Source organism: Thrips palmi, unplaced genomic scaffold (genome assembly GCF_012932325.1).
Source record: "Thrips palmi isolate BJ-2018 unplaced genomic scaffold, TpBJ-2018v1 HiC_scaffold_12, whole genome shotgun sequence".
Lineage (NCBI taxonomy): Eukaryota > Metazoa > Arthropoda > Insecta > Thysanoptera > Thripidae > Thrips > Thrips palmi.
The window spans coordinates 4,776,910-4,798,777 of NW_023144623.1; the positions used below are offsets into that span (position 1 = coordinate 4,776,910).

At 55.2% G+C, this 21,868-nt stretch overlaps 2 protein-coding genes across 4 annotated transcripts; both read right to left on the reverse strand.

Moving 5' to 3' along the window:
• Positions 1 to 154: 154 nt before the first annotated feature.
• LOC117640041 lies at positions 155 to 7,910 on the reverse strand. 2 transcript variants are annotated; one of them, XM_034376240.1, is made up of 6 exons: positions 7,784 to 7,910; positions 5,010 to 5,047; positions 4,740 to 4,860; positions 4,432 to 4,577; positions 2,122 to 2,181; positions 155 to 1,387 (listed from the first exon to the last, which is right to left on the reverse strand). In XM_034376240.1, the coding sequence occupies exons 1-6, from the start codon at positions 7,785 to 7,787 to the stop codon at positions 1,247 to 1,249; spliced, it is 510 nt and encodes a 169-aa protein (XP_034232131.1). In that variant the 5' UTR covers positions 7,788 to 7,910; the 3' UTR covers positions 155 to 1,246. The 2 variants fall into 2 exon arrangements, with proteins under 2 accessions (XP_034232131.1, XP_034232132.1); XM_034376241.1 differs by lacking the exon at positions 2,122 to 2,181.
• A 2,383-nt stretch (positions 7,911 to 10,293) lies between these two features.
• On the reverse strand, positions 10,294 to 21,328 carry LOC117640358 (facilitated trehalose transporter Tret1-like). 2 transcript variants are annotated; one of them, XM_034376818.1, is made up of 5 exons: positions 20,627 to 21,328; positions 14,840 to 14,892; positions 12,530 to 13,260; positions 11,968 to 12,204; positions 10,294 to 11,476 (listed from the first exon to the last, which is right to left on the reverse strand). In XM_034376818.1, exons 2-5 carry the CDS (start codon positions 14,886 to 14,888, stop codon positions 11,075 to 11,077), a joined length of 1,419 nt encoding a protein of 472 aa, XP_034232709.1. In that variant the 5' UTR covers positions 14,889 to 14,892; positions 20,627 to 21,328; the 3' UTR covers positions 10,294 to 11,074. The 2 variants fall into 2 exon arrangements, with proteins under 2 accessions (XP_034232709.1, XP_034232710.1); XM_034376819.1 differs by lacking the exon at positions 20,627 to 21,328 and adding an exon at positions 17,216 to 17,793 and having other exon boundaries at positions 11,075 to 11,476.
• Between the last annotated feature and the right edge of the window lie 540 nt (positions 21,329 to 21,868).

Sequence of the window (21,868 nt, forward strand, 5' to 3'; positions counted from 1 at the left end):
AATCTGAAAATTTCCTGAGAGTGTAGACTGCAAACCTCAGTGGGTGGCAATCACTCAGAGGCCCATGATGAGCAAGACTCTGATGACAGAGAAAAAAGTATTCTGAGACAATAGTGAGGAGGCCTGTTTTGGTGTTGTTTCCTTCTCTCTTTCCTTTTTTTTTTTTTTTGTTGTTGTAGAAATTTGGATTTAATTAAGCAAACCATCCATTTTTCACCCTTGGGCAAGACATAAGTTGGTAGACTAGATATTTTTCATTATTTTTTTACTAGATGAAGGAGAGTTGGCAGTGGCCACACGGCCTAGATCCGTGGTGGTCACCTTTACACTTTGACTTTCTAATTCAATTATTTATCAGACTTCAACTTGAAAGTTTGTTGTCAAACTGGCTTCCTTAAAAGGTGATAGAGTTCCTCTTTATGAAGTGCGTATCATGAGAGCCTCAAAACCCTCATATGTGGTTGAAAGTAATTTAGTTCAGCATATGGGGTAGAAAGCTAAGGTCTATAACTTAAAAAACATTTATTTATAAAGCAAAACAAACAGAAACATTGTATACTTCATTTATTGTATTATTAATGAATTTCTAGTTGCTTGAGAATTTTATTGTACTTGTGGAATGCCTGATCACTTCATTAATAATGTTACTTTTTTTTGTAAAAATAAAACAAATTTTCAGTTTGTTTTCATTAAAGTTTTAGAAATGTTTATTTAGTTTCATGGATTTAATTTTTGCTATGTTATGTACAAAAGATAATAGACAGCCTAGATTAATCAAACATTGTTTTTGTTGTTGTCAAACATCCTTAACTAACGCCTCAGTTGAAGTCGTAACAAGCCACTGAGACTTCATTGAGTCATATGGCTTGTTCTGCAGATGGCATAGAAATCACAGACATAAGTTACAGTTTATACTCAGCCACTGAAAACTGGTTACTTTCTAACGAGCACCACCTGCAGAAATCTTCAAATTTGCTGTGCAAAGCAAATTTGGTTCAAGTTCAAAGCTGAGGTACAAACCAATTAAGCTGAATTTGCTCTCTGGGAAATTCTTAATATTGATTGTAACCAAATGCTTGTCAGTTGTTGTTTCCAGTAGAAAGTATAGTTAAACTGTTCTTAACTAGTGTGGTTATTAAACAGAAAAGTTTTCTCTGTGATGTGCAAAAGCACTATAAGAGGACTGTTTCTTATGAAGATCATTCATAACTGGGGACCCAACTGGGGACCCTACATTAACAATTAACTAATTTTGATGCTTGTTCCGCCTCTTCTGAGTTTGACTCTTGCTTCTTGGGTTAGACTTTACTTTGATGACTTTGTCGTTGCTTCGCACAAACGGGTAGTGGTTATCTGCGTTGTCTGTCCCAGGAGGGTGCATCCGCATCTGCACAATTTAAAGTTGAGGTAAATTTCAAGTAAATTACTTAGAGCAAAATATGGTCAGATCATTCATGACCAAGGGTGATCAACTGATCAAATTGCAAATTTTATACAAATAATTTCTTAAATTTTGCTTACTTACCACGATTTAAAAAGAATTTTTAGAGCCAGCAGTTCAGACCAAACATGCATTTTTAGCAGACATCACAAAAGAGTTATATGAATTACCACCCAATTCATGCAAAGACATGAATGTTAGTCACTACACAGGATGCTTTTGTGAGAGGAAGAGATATGAGAAACATTTGTTTATGGTACACAACAGGCTTTCATAAATAAGATTGTCAGGGACACCATCCAACTGAAAGAGTTTCTAGAAGGGTTGTAACCAATGACCAAAGGTACACAGAAGTAGAGTGCAGTATAATCGACAATTGAAAAATCAATATAAGAAAATATTTGATTCATGCAAAAAGGAAAGGTCCACTAATGAATTTCAGCTTAGACGGAAGTGGAGCCACCGCAGATAGTGAAAAATATAATGACATGCTATATCCACAAATTTACTTTTGTTAGAACATATCCAGAACATGATCAAAGGGAGCTGCATACAATAGAAATACCCATTTCATTGGAATGCTTTTGGTCAAATATTCAAGTTTCTGATAAAGGTTAAAGTTATCCAAGATTCCTTCAAATAATTACAAATGTACATTTTTTTGCAACGTCTGGTCTTACCGTCTTCCGACCCCATTCAGAAGCACTGGCCTCCTCGTTTGTAAAAGCTTTCATGTATTTCTAAAAAAAGGAAAGAGAATGCAAGGAACATTTTACAACCATACGCAATAAAATGAGTTGAACTTCCAACTGTTCATCATCAAGCCCATGCAGAAGTATCAACAATACGCTAAAGTAAAAAATCAAGAAATATTGCGACCTTTAAAAGGGAGAAAGGACCTTTTTAACTCAATGTCAACAGCGGTAAAGATTAAAAGTCATCCAAGCAACTAGCAACACCTTTTTTGACTTAATGGTTGAAGCATGTTGTATATAAAGCATCTGAGAACGATAAGGATAGAAGAAACAGGGAAGGTCGAATGCAAAACGTCAGAGAGTTCTACGTCAATCAACCATAGAGAAAGGCGCAACCAGTCGGACACTATGGGACTTCCCTGAACGCGCAGAATAAAAAGGGACAATACGAGACAAGAAAGGCGACAAAGGAGGCACACGACAGGAAACACTGCAGAGACGTGCAGAGCGTGGCACGCACGGCTTGCTGCAAGCAACTGCAAGCAAACAGGGAATGGGATGCACTGATGCACTACGCACTACACAGCCATGACACAGCCTTGACACAGCCGACAGAGACAGAGAGTCCCACTGCTCGCCTGTTGTTCTGTTGGCAGGATTCTGATTGACCGTTGAGGCTGCACAAAACTCCAACATTCACAAGAGTCAAGACAGTGGACAGGCGAAAAAAAAGCACAGCGTTCTTTCCAGAACGGAGGAAAAATGAAGTGGAAAAAAATGAGATGGAAAGTGCAAAGAAAATGAAAAGGGGGGATGGAGGAGAACACGGATTGAGTAGGTAGTAGGTGGTTACCATATGGAGGACTAAGTTAGAGGATTTCAGCCGGGAGGTCGGACGCGTCAGACGCGTCAGGGATCGCTGTGCTCTCAGCGTCTGCTGACTTGGGCTTCACCAATCGCTTCTGTAAGACAAACCAGGAGGTGTTAGCAGCGCAGAGGCGGGGGTGTATGGCGCCGGACCGGAGCCGCTCGGGTTGGTTGGTCAGTCGGTCGGTCGCTGTGGGGTAGAACCAGTCCGCGAGCAGAGGAACCACCGCCGGAACGCCCCAGAGCGCCTCATCCATTTGGAGGGGGGGAGACAATTACCCTCCTTGACCCCTAGATAGCCGCCTGAAAGGTAGGCAAAGAGCAATACGCTGCCCCTGTAAGTAGGCAAAAATGCTACTTTTCCCTCGCTTAGGCTGGCTAGAGCCCTACATCCCCGAAGGGATAATGCAGGGCTCTACCTCAGGCCGGCTCTGGATGCTCTGGATCCGCCACGGGTTGCCCAGGGTGCCCACCCTCCGAGCAGCCAGGCGCTCTGGCGGTGCCTGCTGCGCCGCGTCGCTGCGTCGTTGGGTCGACAAGTTTGTAAACGTTGGGAGACGATGTGGTCGTTACGGCACTGCGGGCGGGAAAAGCAAAAGCTAGCGTCGCAACATTATTCGTCGTTCGATTTGAGTTCAAGTTGAAAGTGTTCGGGGGCAAAGGCGGAGGGCACGGTTTGGTCGTCTTTCCGAGTTTGATGTCGATCCGGGGCAGCTGGGATACAGCATCAGTCCAAACTGTCAAGTGGAGTCACAAACTGCAATGAAACTTGTTACTTTTCTTAACACTACGTCACTAACGACTGGACTACGGAGTTTACCCGCCATTCGGGCCAGGGAATTCCCTTTTAAGGATAATGAAGGAGTTCATTCGAGTACACTCCAGCCAGAAAACTATACGATCTAACTAGAATCTCACTAGCTCAGCCACTAGCAGCCCCTAATTTCGATCACTAGGCCCAACTATTTGTAGCTCTCATGCAGAACTCTCGAACTCTCAACAAATGAACAATATAATTAATTGAAGCTTCTGCTGACTGCGTTAGATGCGCGTGAACGCGGTGATGATGGTGAATAAGTGTTCAAATTATGATGATTATTATAATTAGTAGAAGTTGTAGTGGTGCTTTTCGCAACCGCCCATTTTTGTTTTTGTTTTTAAGGAAACCATTTACTGTACGTCGCGTCGTTTGCTACACGAACGGGCCTCTCTATTCCCACAGTCACTGTTAGAAATGTCACGCTTTACGATTTTAGGGCAGGACAGATTTTCCGCACTGCAAAATTTAAGTAAAACCAAACAAAAACACGTGTGTATGCACGTGCATGATATATTAGATTGTTATTACGAAAACCAAAACTCGCGTTCTGTTCCCGCCGCTCGTGAAGCAGACCCTTTTCTAACAGTGTAGCCTTGCGGGAGACGCACCATGATGCGCTTCTTCTCCTTGCACGCGTAGGTCGTCTCGTCCACGTCGTTGTAGCAGTCGCTCTTGTAGTCCTCGGGCAGCGGGTTGCCGTCGTGCTCGCAGAGCTTCTGCAGGGGCCGCGCGCGGACGATCATCTTGTCGAAGCCTGAAGAGAACAACAACACTGTTAGTGCCAGGCTCTCAGTAGTGTGCAAGAAAAGGTTTGCTCGTTATTGCCAGTACAACAATAGTAAAAGAAAGCAAACCATTTTTTTTGTCGAAACGAAAATAAATAAGAAATAGGTAAGCAATCTGGGGCGTCTCTCACCGGTTGGCTTGGACTGTGGGCAGTAGAAGACGTCGGGGGTGTTCTTGTCGAACACGATCGACTTCTTCATCATGTCCTTGGCCTTGGCGGGGTCCTTGGCCAGGACGGCGACGACCGCCAACTGCAATGAAAACGGGAGAGTGTCATAAACATTGGCACGCGCGAGTCTCCGCCTCTCTCCCTTGCACAAACAGGGGACGGGGGACGCCCCATGAGTGTGAGAGAGACAGAGTGAGGTTGAACTGCTCTGCACTGCAGCAGCGCACTTACCAGCAGCATGCACACGGAGGCGACGGCCCGGGACATCTCTGGAACAGAAAGGGGAGCGCCCTGTAGGGTGTACGCACGGCCAGCCTGCCGTCGCTCTGTCTCTCTCACACCCCTACGGACCGCCCCATGAGTGCGAGAGAGACAGAGCGACGAAAGCAGTGCTCGGAATCAGACGGCTGGCCAGCCTGGCCAGCCTACCGCCTTCGGGGACATGCAGGGCTCTGCCGCCTGTGAAGTCGAGGGTAGGCAACCCCACGACGGCCGAGCCGAGCGGGCGTGCCTAGCGCCGGCCCGGCAGGCGCTCGGCGGAGCCGTTGTTCCGCGCGAGTGGTTTTATGTCTCTCTCTCTCTTTGGCGCCCCTCCGGCACGCCCCGTGAGTGCGAGAGAGACAGCGAGCCTGGTCTAGCGCCGCTTTAATGAGGTAACGGTGCTTGCCCGGTATTGGCACCGGCCGGCAGTACTCCTTGCGCGCCTTGCGTGGGCCTGCGGGTATTGCTGCATTCTAAGCCCCCTCCCCCCTCTCTCCCTCCCTCTCTCTCCGCGGGCCGTACCGCCCGCCGCGACTTCGCGATCGGCTGGCCTTCAACAGCTGGCCGGGGAGTTGGCCCAAAACCGCGACACGCTCACTTAGTTTGCGAGGCTCTCTCGGCGAAATCCAGTTCGTTTAGCTTACCGTGTATGAAATACAAACAGCGTTACGTTATAAATGGACGATCCCTAGCGGGATCGACAGCCGGTCCGCGTTGCTGCGGATGACGCAAGGCGTGCTTCATGCACGGCAGCAGCGAGGCAGCAGGCTGATTCCGAAAGTCGTTTTCGTCACTCTGTCTCTCTCGACCCAACGCGGGACGCCCCATGAGTGCGAGAGAGACAGAGTAACGAAAACGGCTCTCGGAATCAGTCTGGGCAGGCGGCAGGCATATCCCTTCACCGGAATGCCGCTCTGGTTCGCACGGACTCGACTCCTGGACCTCCCCGACGGGACGCCCCAACCCAACACCTCGCGGCTCGCGCTTTGTGTCCGCGGTCTCGGCCCGCGGGGAAAGCTCTGCCGTCTCGCGGCTGCGGTCAGCCCCAGCCCGCCCAGGCCGAGACGTTCCACAGTGGGCCAGAAGACCGGCGGAGGTGGACAAAATCTCGGACGCGTTTTGAGCTCCAGAGTCGCTAAACAGGACTCGAACCGAGCGTGTGACCCTACCAATGGATTGCTGTCCGGACGAGGAATCCATCGGTGGGGTCACACGTTCGGTTCGAGTCCCTTTAGCGAGCGACTCTGGAGCTAAAAGCGCGTCACCACCTCCACGGGCCTTTTGGCCCGCCTCGGTGCGTTCCACACTCGACTCTGTCCACGCTGAGCCAGCCCAGACCCCGCGAGGAAGCCGTCCCAGTCTGCTGTTACGCGGACCGGACTATGCATGGCCGCACTCTTGTGCACACCCAGACCCCGCGAGGAAGCCGTCCCAGTCTGCTGTTACGCGGACCGGACTATGCATGGCCGCACTCTTGTGCACACACAGCATCCCGCGACGCGTTTCGGTGCCGCCCGTCGCGCCCGTTCCGCCCGTCCCGGCCTCCTTGGTCCTTGACGCGTTGCCGCGTTGCACGTTACGTGTTTCGTGCACGGCGCACGCCCGTCCGCCCAGCCGGAGGCGGAGGCTCACGCAAACAGTGTGCCAGAGTCAAGCAGCGCTCATTTTCAACTTTTTGGGCGCATCCGCTAACTGCTGCGATTGTTGCGCTTTCCAAGCGGTGGTTCGGTATTCGGCTCGCACCGAAAGACAAAGATGGCGTGCTCGGCGTCGCGGGGACGCAAGACGAGAGACGAAAGCAGCGAGTTTCCCTTGCGGTTCCGCTCCCACGCGCCGACATCCAGTCCGGCAGCGTCACGCCCGCGCGCCGCGCACCGCACCGCGGCCAGGACTTCCAGGACCACCAGGCACTCCACTTGGTGGACGAGGTTCATTTTACCACGGAGGGCGACGGCCAGCAATAGCAATCCGATCTGCCTCTTGCATTCGCGTCAGGCGCTATGCTGCCGACTCTGCTGGTGGTTACTCCGTAGCAGTGCGCTTTGAAATTCGCACTCCATGTCTTCCGACTTCAACCTGCACTGCAGAAGCCACAGCCAGGGACCGCGGTTCAAAGGTCCTCGAGGATCGGTCCCCTAAGTTTGATGGTTCGATCCCCGTGACCCACGACCGAATCCGAATAAAAAGTTTGCAGCGCGCGCAACAGGTTCCCGCTACGTTTGAGTTTATTTTGGCGCCCGTTGCCGTCTCCTGCAGAGGCTGCGGATCCAGCCAGACGCACACACACACACGGACACACACACACACACACACACACACACACACACACACACACACACACGGGCACGCACTCGCGGAGTGGGCGGAGCGGACCGCGCAAGGCTGCCCGTCCACGGTGAGTCGCGAGTCCTCGACGGCGACAGCCGCGACCAGGGCGCATCGCACGTGCACTATTAATGCATGCGACACACGCACACCACTACACGCACACGAGCACACACCCCGGCGCGCTCTCAGCCATCCGAGTGCTGTGAGTGTGCTGGCTGCGCCGCTGGACGGTGCAACCATCTGCCAACACCACCTGTCGGCGGACGACGCTGAGCTGCGCGGGCTGCGCGGCGCGGCGGCTGGTCAAAGACGGTCATAGACCTCGCCGCGGCCCCGGCCTGCAGCAGGCCGCGCCTCGGCGAGCCAGGGCCTCAGGCTCGCGGCCTCGTTGTAGTGGCGGAGCTGCGCAAACTCACCCATCGCGGCCGTGTAGGCCCACAACACAAAGTGGCGGAAGTTGAGGGCGGCGTGGAGCCGTGCGCGTGCTCTCGGTCCGGGCCGGGCCTTGCTACTGAGGGCTCGCTCGGCGAGGCGGCAGCGCGGCAGGCGGCAAGGCTGGGGCCTCAGGATCGCCGTCGTCCGCGCTGCCCAGGTGTGTTTCTAAAGGGGAGGGGGGCGTTGGCGCGCAGGTGAGGGGGGCGGGCGGCAGCCAGGCCCGCTGGAGGGGGCAGGGGGCAGGGGCCCGGAGAGCAGGCGGATCGCGTGGAGTAGGGAGCGGGGAAGGTCGGTCGGACTAGCCCGGCCCGCCGCCGTCAAGTCATCGCCGGAGGACGGCGTCCCGTCAGACAGTGGGCCAGAAGACCGGTGGAGGCGGACAAAATTCTAAACGCGTTTTGAGCTCCAGAGTCGCTAAATGGTAATAAAACCGAGCGGGTGACCCCACCAATGGATCCCTCGTTCGGAGAGCAATCCATTGGTGGGGTCTACACGGTCGGTTCGAGTCCCATTTTGCAACTCTGGAGCTCAAAACGCGTCTCTAGAGTTTTGGCCGCCTCCACCGGTTTTCTGGCCCACTGTGCGTTGCGCAGTCTGGCGCTACCGCCAACTACCTGGTCGCCGTTGTCTAAATTTCTCATCATCGCGGAGGGCTTCCCTCGCTTGTCGCGCGCTGATTGGCTGGGCCGGGCGCGGCGATGAGAACCGCACGAAAGTGCACCAAAAGGCGCGCTGCTTCGTGTGGCGCGTGTCCTGCCGGCACACTGGAAGAGGCGCCGGCGCTTCGCACGCCGGACAATCCAGATTCCAGAATCCAGTGACACTACACTGGCGCCTTTCTCCGCCTTTCTCCTCCCGCCCGCCCGAGGAATTTCTCATAGTTGGCGGGCACAAAAACAGTGCCGTGGTCAGAAAGGGCAGCACGAAGGTTGAAGGTTCCCCCGTGCCCCTCGAAAAATGCCATGTTTCGTTCGTTTGCACCCGCAGCGTCCGCGCTGGCCGTGTCCTCGGCGGGGCCCTTCGGCGCCGCGAGGATGAGGGGCGTCAACGTGCAGACCGTGGCGGTGGCCGGGCCCCCGCTGCAGCTGCAACCCTCGGGTGGGGGGCTGAGACGAAGCTGCAGATTGATTCCGAGAGTCGTTTTCGTCGCTCTGTCCCTCTCGCACTCCTACGGGACGCCCCACGAGTGCGAGAGAGACAGAGCGACGAAGCGGCGGCTCTCAGTTTTTTCAGTCTAATTAGTCGGGTAATTGAACTCACGCTTTGGATGAATGTGCAACCGGCAGAGTTGAGCCTCGGCCGCACGCAGCGGGCCGACGCCGTGGCCGTGCAGTCGGAGGGGGACGAGGAGGTCGAGCAGCAGGACGTCGGTAAGGTGCTGGCTCTGTCTCTCTCGCATTCGCTGTGCGTCGCCGTTAGGTGCGAGAGAGACAGAGCGACGCCACTCCGGAGGGATGCTTTTGCAGAGCACCCGCTCCGCGGGGGTGCCATGTGGGGGTTGGCGAGGCTGCTGCTCACGGGCTTCCTGATGGCGCTGGCCGCGGGGCTGGCCGTGTGCTTCGCCACGCAGCTCTCGGCCGTGTTCAGGGCGCTCAAGACCTTCTGCTGCCTCTGCGTGCGCGGCCAGGGGCGCAGCGAGGGCGACGCGGGGGCGAAACCGCCGCCGCCTCCGCCAAGACCCCCAGCCCCTACAGTGCAGTCCGCGTCCACCTCGACGGGGAGCAGCGAACCCGGAGCCAGGTCTCGGCACTGTGAAACCAAACGTGGACAACTCCACATTTGAAATGCAGAGGTGTGGAATTTTCAGTCTCCACACTTGGAAGTGCAGAGTTTGCGGCCTCCACACTTCAAAAGTGGAGTTGTCCACGTTTGCACCGTGCTAAGAGATGGCTACTTCACACTTGAAGTGTGGAGGCTGCGTACTCTGCACTTCCAAGTGCGGAGACTTACTCCACACCAGGAAGTGTGGACTTGTCCACGTTTGGTTTCACAGTGTGCCCGCTCTATGCACGGCCTCGGCCACTGCTGGGCGTCTAGAGCGATTGTCTTGTGTTCCGCAGACCCGCGGATCCCAGGCGAGACCTCCTGAGGGCCTCGGCCGCGCGCTCCAAGGCCTCCAAGCCGCAGAGGCTGACGCCGAGGTCCAGGCCCAGCACGGCGCGCCGCCCGGCCGCCAAGCGGCTTGGCGTCGACGACAGGAGTGCCCTGCTCTGCCCGTCGTCGGCGTCGTCGGAAGGCAGCTCGCAGGAAGACACGCTCTTCGACGCGAGGGGCGCCTGGCTCCGGTCCCTCTGAATCCGGCAGACTGATGCCGAGAGTCGCTCTGCCTCTCTCGCACTCATGTGGCGTCCCGCACAGGTGCGAGAGAGACAGAGCGACGAGAACGACTCTCGGAATCAGTCTGCGAGGTGTCCTGTCTCAGTGTTGGCCAAGAGAAACTCTCTTTGTTTGTGGGAGTGGGAAGAAGGTTGGCAAAGCAAGAAATAAAAGATTACCAATCACTTCTAAAGTTTAATACACCAATATGGTGTGCTCTTTCTTCCTTGTTTAAATAAACCCATCCATTGTTACAAACACCGATAAAAATTGTAAATTGCTACCCTTTGCAGATCACAGAACCGCTTTAAATAACAAGAATGTACAATAAATTTACAAAAGAAGGCAGTCTATAAATGCTTAAACGTATACAATAAATTTACACATTAAGGCAGTTTATAAAATGCTACTGCTAGGAAAGCAGTTTTCTGAAGGCACAACTTGAACCATTTCTGAACAAAGATGTGCTATAAATAATTATGGCACTAAATGCGACGTATACCTAGGAAAACTATTCTGGCATTATTATCGAGAGCTAATTCAGTCTTTTCTCTGCAGCCTTATGAAGTCTAAGCATCATACTGCTGCGGCGTCCTACTAGAATATGGAAATATTGCCGAAATGTTCCCATGGTGCACGAAATTTTCGGGTTCGGACCACGGATATGCAACGTTCATTACCGTTTGCCTGGGCGATGCCATTGAGGCTTGAGCGCCTGCTAACCGAGAGTAGGCAACCCAACTGACGCGCTGGCTGCGTCAGCCGATTACTATTACCATTACGGGCTAGATCGGCAACCGAACGAACCAGGCTTCCGCGCTCTAGACCGCGCTCCGCGCTGCGCCCGCGGTCGCCGTGGTGGCAACCCAACCAACAGCCGGCCCGCGGCGGAGACTCTGAGCTCCCTCTTCCTCCCCCTGTCCTTGACGACGACCTCCAGGGCTCCTGGCGCTTCATCACGCCATGATCTTGAGCGGCTCGTCGGCCTCGTAGGCGCCCTTCTCGCGGGGCAGCCCGTTGAGCTCGTCCTGGATCTGCTGGAAGGTCTTGCGCTTCGTCTCCGGCACGAAGGTGGCCACGAAGGCGGCGCCGCCGACGCACGACGCGGCGAACGTCCAGTACACGACGTGCATGCCGACCGCCGTGCCCACCACGTGGTACAGCTTGGTGACGACGAGCGACGCGATGGACAGCGAGATGGCCGCCGAGCACGCCGCCAGCCCCTTGAGGTGCGCGGGGAACAGTTCGCCCAGCAGCGCGGCGGGGATGGGCGCCAACCCCAGCGGGTACGCCACGCCGTAGGCCAGCAGGCCGCCCACCGGCAGCCACGTGGGGGCGTCCATCTTCGGGTCCACCCACTGTAAAGAGGAAACGGAAGCAGAGTGTTAGAGTCCGGACCGAGAGTGCTATGGATGGAAGTAGCTGCCGCACAGTAGGCTAGAAGACCGGTGGAGGCGGTCAAAATCCGTGACGTGTATTCAGCTCCAGAGTCGCTGAATAGGACTAGAACCAAACGTGTGACCCCACCAAGGGATTCCTCGTTCGGAGAGCAATCCAATGGTGGGGTCACACGCTCGGTTCGAGTCCCATTTAGCGACTCTGGAGCTCAAAACGCGTCTAGAGTTCTGACCGCATCCTCCGCCCTTCCGGTCCACTGTTTGCTGAGCTGCCTTTCAGAGGCGCGGGGCGGGCCCGAAATGCAGACGATCATTTGTGGTCCAGCCATTAATCGCAATCGCAATCGCCTTGGGGTAGGCAGTCCCGTCACGCAGCCGCGTGGAACTGGCTGCCGGGCTGCCTTTCGCAGGCGCCTGCGGCTGTGCACCTAGACGATGAAGATGATGATTACCTTGAGGAAGAAGTAGAGCCCCGCCGTCGACAGCGACAGCGCGGACAGGCCGCAGGACGCGAGGAGCAGCGGCCGCCGGCCGGCGCGGTCCACGAGCTGCGTGCACGCCATGGTGGCCAGGAACATGACCACGCCGATGGCGATCACGTACTCGTCCGAGTAGGGCGACCCCGTGCCGTGCAGCGTCGTGGCGGCGTACGCCACCACGGCGGAGTTACCAGACATCTCCTTGAGCACCTGCAGCAACGAGAGACGAGTGATGCTAACTGGTCCCCGCTTACAGGGGCAATGGGCGGCTAAAACTTTAGACGCGTTTTGAGCTCCAGAGTCGCTAAACAGGACTCGAACCGAACGTGTGACCCACCAACGGATTCCTCGTTTTGAGGGCCATCCATGGTGGGGTCACATGTTCGGTTCAAGTTCCATTTAGCGAATCTGGAGCTCAAAAGGGGTCAAGGAATTAGTCCGCCGCAGGGGCCTTCTGGCCCTCTGTGCAATCGGGGCCGATTGTCCGTTGGCGCCCCTCCACTGTCATCACAGAGTAGTTGTGCTGCTCTCTTACCTGGAGGGTGACGACGATGATGAGGGCCTTGCGCGGGCCGCGGCTGCAGATGACGTCCTTCATGGAGGCGCCGCCCTTGGTGTCGCCGGCCTGCAGTTCCATGGCGCGCGTCATCTCGCCGAGCTCGGCCGCGACGGACTGCTCGTCCGTGCCGCGCAGCCACCGCAGCGACCGGCGGGCGTCCTCGCGCCGGCCGCGCTGCAGCAGCCAGTGCGGCGACTCCGGCATGAAGAAGAAGAGCACCGCGAAGATGGCGGGCACGGCGCCGGACACCAGGGCCAGCGAGTAGTAGCTGACGTATGGGCCGACGCAGTACTCCAGCAGGATGCCGCAGTACAGCATGGCCTGCAGCAGCGTGCCGAGCGCGCCGCGCACCTCGGTGTCGGCGATCTCGCCCAGGTAGATGGGGGCCACGGTGAAGGCGATGCCCACGCCCAGGCCGCCCAGTACGCGCGCCAGGTAGAGCAGCGGCGCCGTCTTGAAGAGCAGCAGCAGCCCCCAGGACGCGATGAAGGGCACCGCCGAGCCCAGCAGCGTGGCGCGCCGCCCGATCCTACCCATCAGCCACCCCGTGGGCAGCGGCGCCAGGATGTTGCCCAGGTTCTTGAGCGACACGATCCACGAGCCCTCGCCGTCCTGCAGCTTGAAGGGCGCGTCCGCCGAGCCCAGGATCTTGAGGGCGGGGGAGGGCCAGGCGATGCAGCACCCCGCCGCCATCACCGACATGGACGCTGCGGGGCAAACGGGTTCAGTGAACAACGGCCAGTCGCAGTCTTTCCGGGACGGTCGCCAAATCTTATTCTCTTGTGCCACGAGGTGCTTGGCCACGAGGTGGCTTGGCTTGACCCGCGTGGCCCAGGTCCAGACCCCCAGCCATGCGGGTCGAGTGACTTTGGCCTGCCGGCTGCCCGAGTCCAGTGTAGCCAAGCCAAGCCAAGCTACATCGGCGATCCGGCATGCCGAGGACCGCGGCCAGTTTACACTGGTACACTGGTACACTGGTACACTGGTACACTGGTACACTGGTCCACTGGTACACTGGTACACTGGTACACTGGTACACTGGTACACTGGTACACTGGTACACTGGTACACTGGTACACTGGTACACTGGTACACTGGTACACTGGTACACTGGTACACTGGTACACTGGTACACTGGTACACTGGTACACTGGTACACTGGTACACTGGAGCACTGGTTCACGCCCTCACGACGCAGGCACCGCCGGCGCCTCGCAAAGCGTCGCAAAGCCATCCGGACTGCAGACTGATTCCGAGGGTCGGTTTCATCGCCCTGTCTCTGTCACACTCATGGGGCGTCCCGTATAGGCGCGAGAGAGACAGCGACGAAAACGACTCTCGGCATCAGTGTACCGGCCGGCCTCGAGTTGGCGCCGGCCGGTGCACCTCTCGACCCCGGCACCCCTCGCACCCCTCGCCAGCACCGGCCGGTACGCGTATAACGCACAACACCCGCAAACCGTGCGTCGTGTCGCGTCGTTGGCGAGCATAGTCCGTCCTTCCACGCATGACGCGCCGTGACGGCGACGCGGTGGCCTTCAACTGTTTCGTAATCCCCGCCGGCGGCACAGCGGCACCGCACTGCGAGGTTTGACCGCGGACCGCGTCGTAGCGCCGAGGAGGAGGGCAGGGCAACCACCCGCCCTCGCTCCGAGCTCGCTCCCTGCGCCACTCCGGCCAGCAGCCGAGCCATTCCGATGGATCCGGATGGATCGCTGTCTCTCTCGCAACCCTGCAGAACGCCCCGTGGGTGCGACAGAGACAGAGCGGCAGAACGGTCCTTTGGATCTGCAGGTGGCGGCGGCGTGGTCGGCGAGGAGGTATGGGGGTGGAAACCCGTTGCGGGGTTGTCACCCGACTTAGCGAGAACTCGAACCATCGAGTTCAACTTGCGGAGTCACCTAGAGCTCCGCGCCGAAAAACTTACGATTCCGCGCGAAAATCTGTACAGACATGCGCAACTCTGTGTCTCATCCTCTGCACAATCTTCGTATAGAATCTTGCTTGCTTGACTGCTCCTCACGCGCAGAGCTACGGCGGCGCGACTTCCCCGTACCATGAACATGAACATGAACATGAACATGAACATGAACATGAACATGAACGTGAACGTGAACATGAACGTGAACGTGAACGTGAACATGAACATGAACATGAACATGAACATGAACATGAACATGATAGGCTAGATCACGAATGATCCTCTGCCGATTCAGGCCGGTCCCAGGTCGCGTCAAACTTGCCGCACACGATGTGGGCAAATGTCAAAATCCGAAGCAGCCTTACCTATGACGGCCGCGGTGTACTGCGGGAGCTTCTTGCCCGGGGGCGCCATGGTCCTGCAACAGCGACAAGCAACAAGGTCAGTGAGTCTCAGTAGGCAAGTCGGTCATCGGAGCCGCGCAGATTCCAAATTGAATCCCCTTGGCTGACTCCGCAGGGCGCCTCGTCGCTCTGTCTCTCTCGCACCCCAGCGGAACGGCCCGCGAGTGCGAGAGAGACAGAGCGACTCGGTTCGCCATCAACCTGCTGCTCCTTGGCCTTGGCGGCAAGTGGAGCCAAGTGGCTAATCCGAGGCATCTTTTTGTTTCTTCCGGCCGGCGGCATCATGCCGGCATGCCGCGGCAGTGGTCTAGCAGACTCATTCCGAGGGTCGTTTTCGCCGCTCTGTCTCTCTCGCACTCATGGGGCGTTCTTACGTGTGCGAGAGAGACAGAGCGACGAGAACGACTCTCGGAATGAGTCTGCCGGCCTAGTCCAGCCCCACGGCACCAGCGGCCACCCTGGCCAGGCTTCTGTCAGTCCCGACTGCATGCCTGCATGTTTGTCTACCGGTGCAGCAGTCTGTCAGTCTGTCAGCAGGACTCTAAGCGCGCCTAGATAATTAACATCGGTCCAGCAGCCCGATTCCTGGAGTCGCTCTGTCTCTATCACACCTACACGGGACGCCCCGTGAGTGCGAGAGAGACAGAGTGACGAAAACGACTCTCGGAGGCCGTCGCGGCAGCAGACAGGCGGCTCCACTTCCCTGCCTCCAAGCTCCACGGCGCCGAGGTGGCCGAGGTGGTGCGCGTCGACGGCGGCGTCCCCGCCAACGCCCTACCTCAAAACGGGAGTTTAAAAGTGGCCCACGGTCACTGCCCATCCCGACTCCGGAGGCTTTGGGGCGTTATATAAGCTTCGCTACGCGTGTGGCTGCGCCAGCACCGTAAATTGGAATTTTCTGACGTTCTTTTCCGGACCAAAACTTGGAAAACACCAACTTTTTCAGCATCCGCGTACGTAAACAGTTGAAATGGAACTGTGACACGGTGTGCAAATTCTGTCTCGAAATCATCCTCTGATAAATCGTTTCTCGCGTAAGGATCGAAGTTCATTTGCATGCATCGTGCACGTAGTGCACGTAGTCCAGGGGGCAACATTGTCACCAAATTTATATCTGTGTATTGTGTCGTGCCAAACGTTTCTGCCCGTTATCGCATCAATTCGTCTCCTCCGGCTGACCGCGTGGGTTGCCACGTGATATCGGAACCGGTCAGAATTCACAGACACACACAGACGCAGACACACACACACACACACACACACACACACACACACACACGACTAGAAGGGAAAACGTTCCCTCTGCCTTCTTGACACCGTTCAATTAATTACATTAACCCCCCTCCCCTCCCCCAAGCACCACATCTACCATGGGGGAGGTAGCGCCCTGCACCGGGGAAAAATTAAAATTAAGTTTTAAATTTAAAAATTTTAATTTTTAAATACTTTTGTACAGAAAATGTACGGACGAATATAGTACGGAAGTACGGAAAAAGTTCCGCCAAGGCAAGCTTAGCAAAGCGGTCTTGCCGTGGACCGGCCGGGGAGGCCGGGCAGAGAGGGGGCAAGAAGGGTGGGGGTGGTGAGGAGTGGGGACTGGCGCGGCGAGGCGGCGCGGCGTGGCGGCGCAGGACGACGACAGACGACGACGACGACGACGACGACCAACACGACCATGCAGTCCCCTCCGAGCCCGAGCGCGCTGAATGGATGGATGGGTGGATGGGATGGGATGAGTGGGATCGGATGCAGAGCTAGAAGCGGTAGCAAGACCGCTTAAAAATTAGGTTGATTTGGCTTGATCCCGTGGAGACCTGTTGTGCACACCCACGCGGTTACGCGACGCTGTCTCACCTTCCCTGGGATAACTTTATTATCAGCGTCTCTTTGGTTTGGTTCATGGGCATGGCCACGCAGGGCACGGCGTGGCACACAACACGGCACGCCACGGCACAGCACGGCACGCCACGGCACGGCAAGGAACGGCACGGCAAGGCGCACATACCATCGGGGCACATGGCAACTCATCCCTTATCTGTTGTGTTGCCTTTCCTAAATCAAGTTGTCTGAGAGTGTATAGTCTAAGGAGCGTCACAGGAGCGCGTGGCAGAAGCCAAACCGCGCGATATGCCGGCCGGGCGGCGCTGCGACGCGCAAACGCGCACTCAAATTGTAATCGGCCGAATCGGCCACGCCGTTCGCGTGCACTCGCGCGCCAAATCGCCAAAGCGGAGAGCGAGTGGCCGGCCGAGACTTCACTTTTCGCAGCGAAAAATGAGTGATCTGACAGAGGCCCCCCCCCCCGGCCGCCTCTGGATCCGCCACTGCCCGCCTTACGAACGATCCCCAGTCGTCGCGTCTGGATGACTCGGTCCCCTTCGGTCCCCGCGCGGCTGGACGGTCGACCGACTCGGTCGACGACCGGTCGCACTGTGACTGGGTCAGCACCGAGTGTTCACTCTAAAAAACAATCTATGTGTTTTTCCATTCGGGGTAAACAATTTGCAAAGGCGTTACGACACACTGGAAGTGGCGACGCGACGCGACTGACTACAGAGGCACGCGGTGTGGCGAAACGCGTCGTCCTCGCCCGGCATGCCCCGGCGTCTGTCCGTTTCAGATAAAATTGATGCTGTGTTTGCCAGGCTTGGCCGGGCTGGGCTATCGGCAATAATAACATGAGCGCAGGAAAAGCGCATTGGCCGCGTGGCCGCGACCGGCTGCTAGTGTAGGTGCTTTCTGGGCGCCACCTCTTGCCCAAAGAACGCAAAACGCCCATCGTAAGGTCAGTGAGACGGCCTTCAGTCCAAATTTCGACGAAAATGGTGTCGTTTTTGGCCCGTCCCGTTTATTTTTTGTAAAAAAATGACGGAGGGACGGGCATATAGTATGATCCCTGCTGTGCGTCCGTTCGTTCGTCCGTCCGTCCGAGGACTTCCCGTGGTCCGATCTTGACCAAATTTGGTATGGAGCCTCCTTGGGTGACCCTAAGAACCGCCCGGTGGCAGCAAATCCGATCCGAGCCCCGGGGGCGCTGCTGCAGGTGCATCATGGTCTACATGGGGTCGAGGAGGATCTCGGCAACGGATGCAGCTAGGAGGGCATGTAGGGGTATTTTTGGAATCGGGGCGACGAGAGAAAACCAATGGTGCCAGTTTTGAGCGAATCGGAGAACTTCGGACCCGGGTTCAAATCCCAGCGGAGTATTTTTTGAACATTCTTTTTATTCGAGTTTTTGCATTGTTTTTGATGTTTTCGAGGGTGCTGATGACGAAAACGACATTTATTTTAACCCCAGACTCAGGTTTAATTCCCGTCAGGGTCAAACATAGGCGAAATTCGTACGTTTCTTAATGTACGGGACGGGCCAAAGTTGCCGATGTATATCGCTACTTTTCCTGTTATTGGTCATTTGGAACGGACCGTGCTGCAGGTACGTCGACCTGGTCTCTTGCGGAATCTGCAGGTTGTCAACAGCTGTGTGTGATACGGTGGACATCACTGGAGCACGTTTCAGTTTTAGGCAGTTCCGGACCGACTGGTGGATTGGCACGCGCAGGTCCCTGGGCGCAGAACTGGCGCAGAACTGGCGCAGACACGACCCGAAAAAAAGGGTCGCTTTTCGACTTCGAGACAGGCCGGCCCTCGTGGTCTGGGACGCTGCTTTCAACCGTTTTTCATTTTGATGGTTCGGGCCAAAGTTGCCGATATCGCTCCCGCGATCCGAGCTATTTGTAACGCACACAAGGTTACACAACCATGCAACAGTGTGCCCGGCATTGACTCCCGCCCTAGTGAGAATGACATCAAGTCGTGTCAGAATGACATCGAGTCGTGTCATGATGCACGCAGATCTGCGAGTTCTAAAAACCGAGGCTGTTTTTCCACTTAGCTATGCTGCTGCAGAGGTAATCGCTGCTCGTCAGACTGTTGAAACTTGGTGCGGAATTCAGGGACCCCGCGCCGTGAAGGGTCTCGACATGCACCTGCAAGGTCTTCCCCCAAGGGACAGAAAATTGTCACATTGACGTCAAGTGACTTGAATTTGACCAATTTTTGTCAAGCTCAGATACAGTGACCTCAAGTGATGTCAATTTGACCTGGTACAATCCTATGCAAAACAACTTGAATTACAAGATAAAGTCCAAATTGTTTCAAGTATTTGGTTTAGAGTTAAGGGAACTCAAATGTTGAACAATTTAATAGCTGAGAGAAGATTTAGTCACGATGACCTCTGTTTGATGTCATCTACGAACGCATTAAGGTTGTGTTATTTTAAGCAAATGGCGCGGCAAAATCATCCGTTCAATTTTTTTCTGAACATTCAAACTTTGTCCTGCGTGTTAAGATCGCATTTATAATACCTTGATCCGAAAAGTATCTGTATTTTGGTAACCCGCTTAGTACTCATATTATCTGAATATCTAAAATTTTGCACATTTTCAAACTTGGGTTGTCTGACAAGAATTTCCAGGCAAATCATTAAGTTTCACGCTCACACTAAAAAAATATTTATACATTACAGGCCCATACAGGCCTCAAGAATTTCAAACGACCTGCATCTTAGAATACGAGTCACAATTGTGGGGCTACATCGTGGGAGCTCCATCAAGGCTTTGAAGCGTTTGAGCCACGGGCGAAAACATTTCTTATGCCGCCCTCAAAGTAGCGCCTAGCTGGGAGAACAGTGTGGCAAGGTAGAGATACGCACAGCTACCATGTAGCTTCGTGGCGTAGTGGTAAAGAGCGCGCCTACGGAGCCAAGGAGTCGGGTTCGAATCCCGGCTACGGCGCAGCGGCGTTCGCCATTTGACAGAGAAAGCATACAGTAGGTGATATTCACCAAGTCAGGTTTCATCGGAAGGGAGAGTCGGAGTAGGTTGCTAGTCCAAACAAATAATTTTAACACCACTTGACACAATGACATCAACTTGATGTCAAAATTAACTCAGTCTGATGGTCCAGTATGATGTCATTTTGACGAACATAAATTTGACCTGAGTTTGACATCATGTGACGTCAAAGTGACAATTTTCTGTCCCTTGGGCGGCTGTCGCTAAGTAACCCAAACGGCCCAAACCGCGGGGGCTTATCGCACAAACAAATGCATGATAACCACATGGTGCCATACGGACCACACTAAACACTAAACCAACAAGCAAATACTAGGATGGTTGCAATCCAACGTCAGTCTTTTTTTTTCAGTTTCGCGGCTTTACACGTCACTAGCCGTGCACGCGAGCGCCAGTTTCTTAAGGAGATTTAAACCTTACATAACGCATGGACAAAAGGTACCGATTAGTTCGAAGTTTAAGAAATGAAAACGAACTGAGCACGCGAACAAGACAGACTGGGTGGACTATACTACTACTGTACCGCCTTGTCACACGCACAAGGACGCACACCATGAAACTACCCCAACACCCCACCTTCAAGGTCAGTGAGGGAATTCCCAGTTCTGTGGCTGCAGCCGGCACCTCACAACGGTGCGATCCACGGAGCTTTTCACCAGGGGGTGACTCTTCAAACGTTTAAACAGACGACATTTTCCAAAATGGGGAATTCCCTGGCCTTCCCTCCAATTTGAAGAGCAGACTGAGAGGAAGAGCCTGAGGAAGTTTCGGCGAAAGTGTAAACTCATATTCTGTATCTGAATGTACTTTGAAAGAACTAGCAAAGCTTTGTCGATTTTATTGGCTATAAGAAAAGAACTGAACTTGGGAGAGACAGCTTGCGCGCCCCGCTTACCTGGCTTCACTTGATCAGCGGCCGGCGGCTGGTCAGGTCTCGGTGTAACGGCGTGTCACGGCCGCGAGCTCCCCGCGCCCTTGAAGAAGGGCTTCGTCCTGTGGGTCCTCGTCGCGGTCCTCCGCGTGGCCCTGCTCGCCCTGCTCGCCCTGGGCGTCTCGCAGTGACAGTGTGCCGCGCGGCCCTCGCAGGGGACTCTGGCTCTGCCGGTTTCTCGTCGCGGCGTCGCGGCTTGGCTGGGCTTGGCGGCCCCCCGGGTGGCTGCTGCGCGTGGCTGCGCGCTGCGCGACGTCGTGGAGACTCCGCTGCTCCGCTGCCTGGCGGAGTGATGCGTGATCCCGCTCCGCTCGACTGGGCGGTCAGATTCAGATACCGTCCCGACTCCCTGCCGCGGTAGCGTCCACCGTCAAGTGGCTTGGCGTAGCCGTGGAGCGGCGTAGAGTGTATAGCGTAGCGGCCGGGGTGTTACGTGTGTGGCGCGTGTGGACGAAGGGAAGGGGAGGGGAGGACAATGAATGATTATGTAAATGGCACAAGTGTGGGGTGGGGGTCAGGTGTGATTGAACCAACTGGTGCTACCCCTATCGGCCCATCGGGAGGCCGGCGCCAAGCCCGGCACCAAGGCAGGCAGTGTAGGGGTAGGTCATGCACCCCGGCCCGGGGTCACCGAGGACAGGCGCGGATGCGCCTGAAGGATATGCAAAAAGTCACACTTGAGTAGGCAACTTTTGTGACCCCCCTCCCTTCCTTTTTTCTGAACCCGTCTCTAGATCCGCCCTGGACTGGAGACAGACTCAAAATGCGCGCCGTCTGAAAGTCGCGCGGTGCGACGAGGAGGAGGGACGGGCTCCGCGAAACACAATCTGTTGTGGTGTTAAACTCAATGGGGAAAATATAGGTGCGTATTGGAGCTGACCCAACTCCTCTTCTCGGTTGCAGCAGTTGCCCCCGACGCTATAAAAGCGTTTATGAACCCAGTCAGTCCTGAACGGGAGCTCATCAGTCATGCACATGAAAATTATCCATCGGACGGCGGCAATTTCAAACAGAGATTCATCTCCAGAAACTCATTTCCACTCAAGCTCTAACTCCCAAACCTCCCAAACAGCGACAGTCTGGGCCTTTTTTTCTTTTCGGCCGGTGGTGGGCCGGAGGGGCTCGGCCGTCTGGAGACACAGCGCGTGTCCGTCTTTCGCACGTAATGAATACCTGCGTTGATGAGCCACACTTTAATTGAGCAGG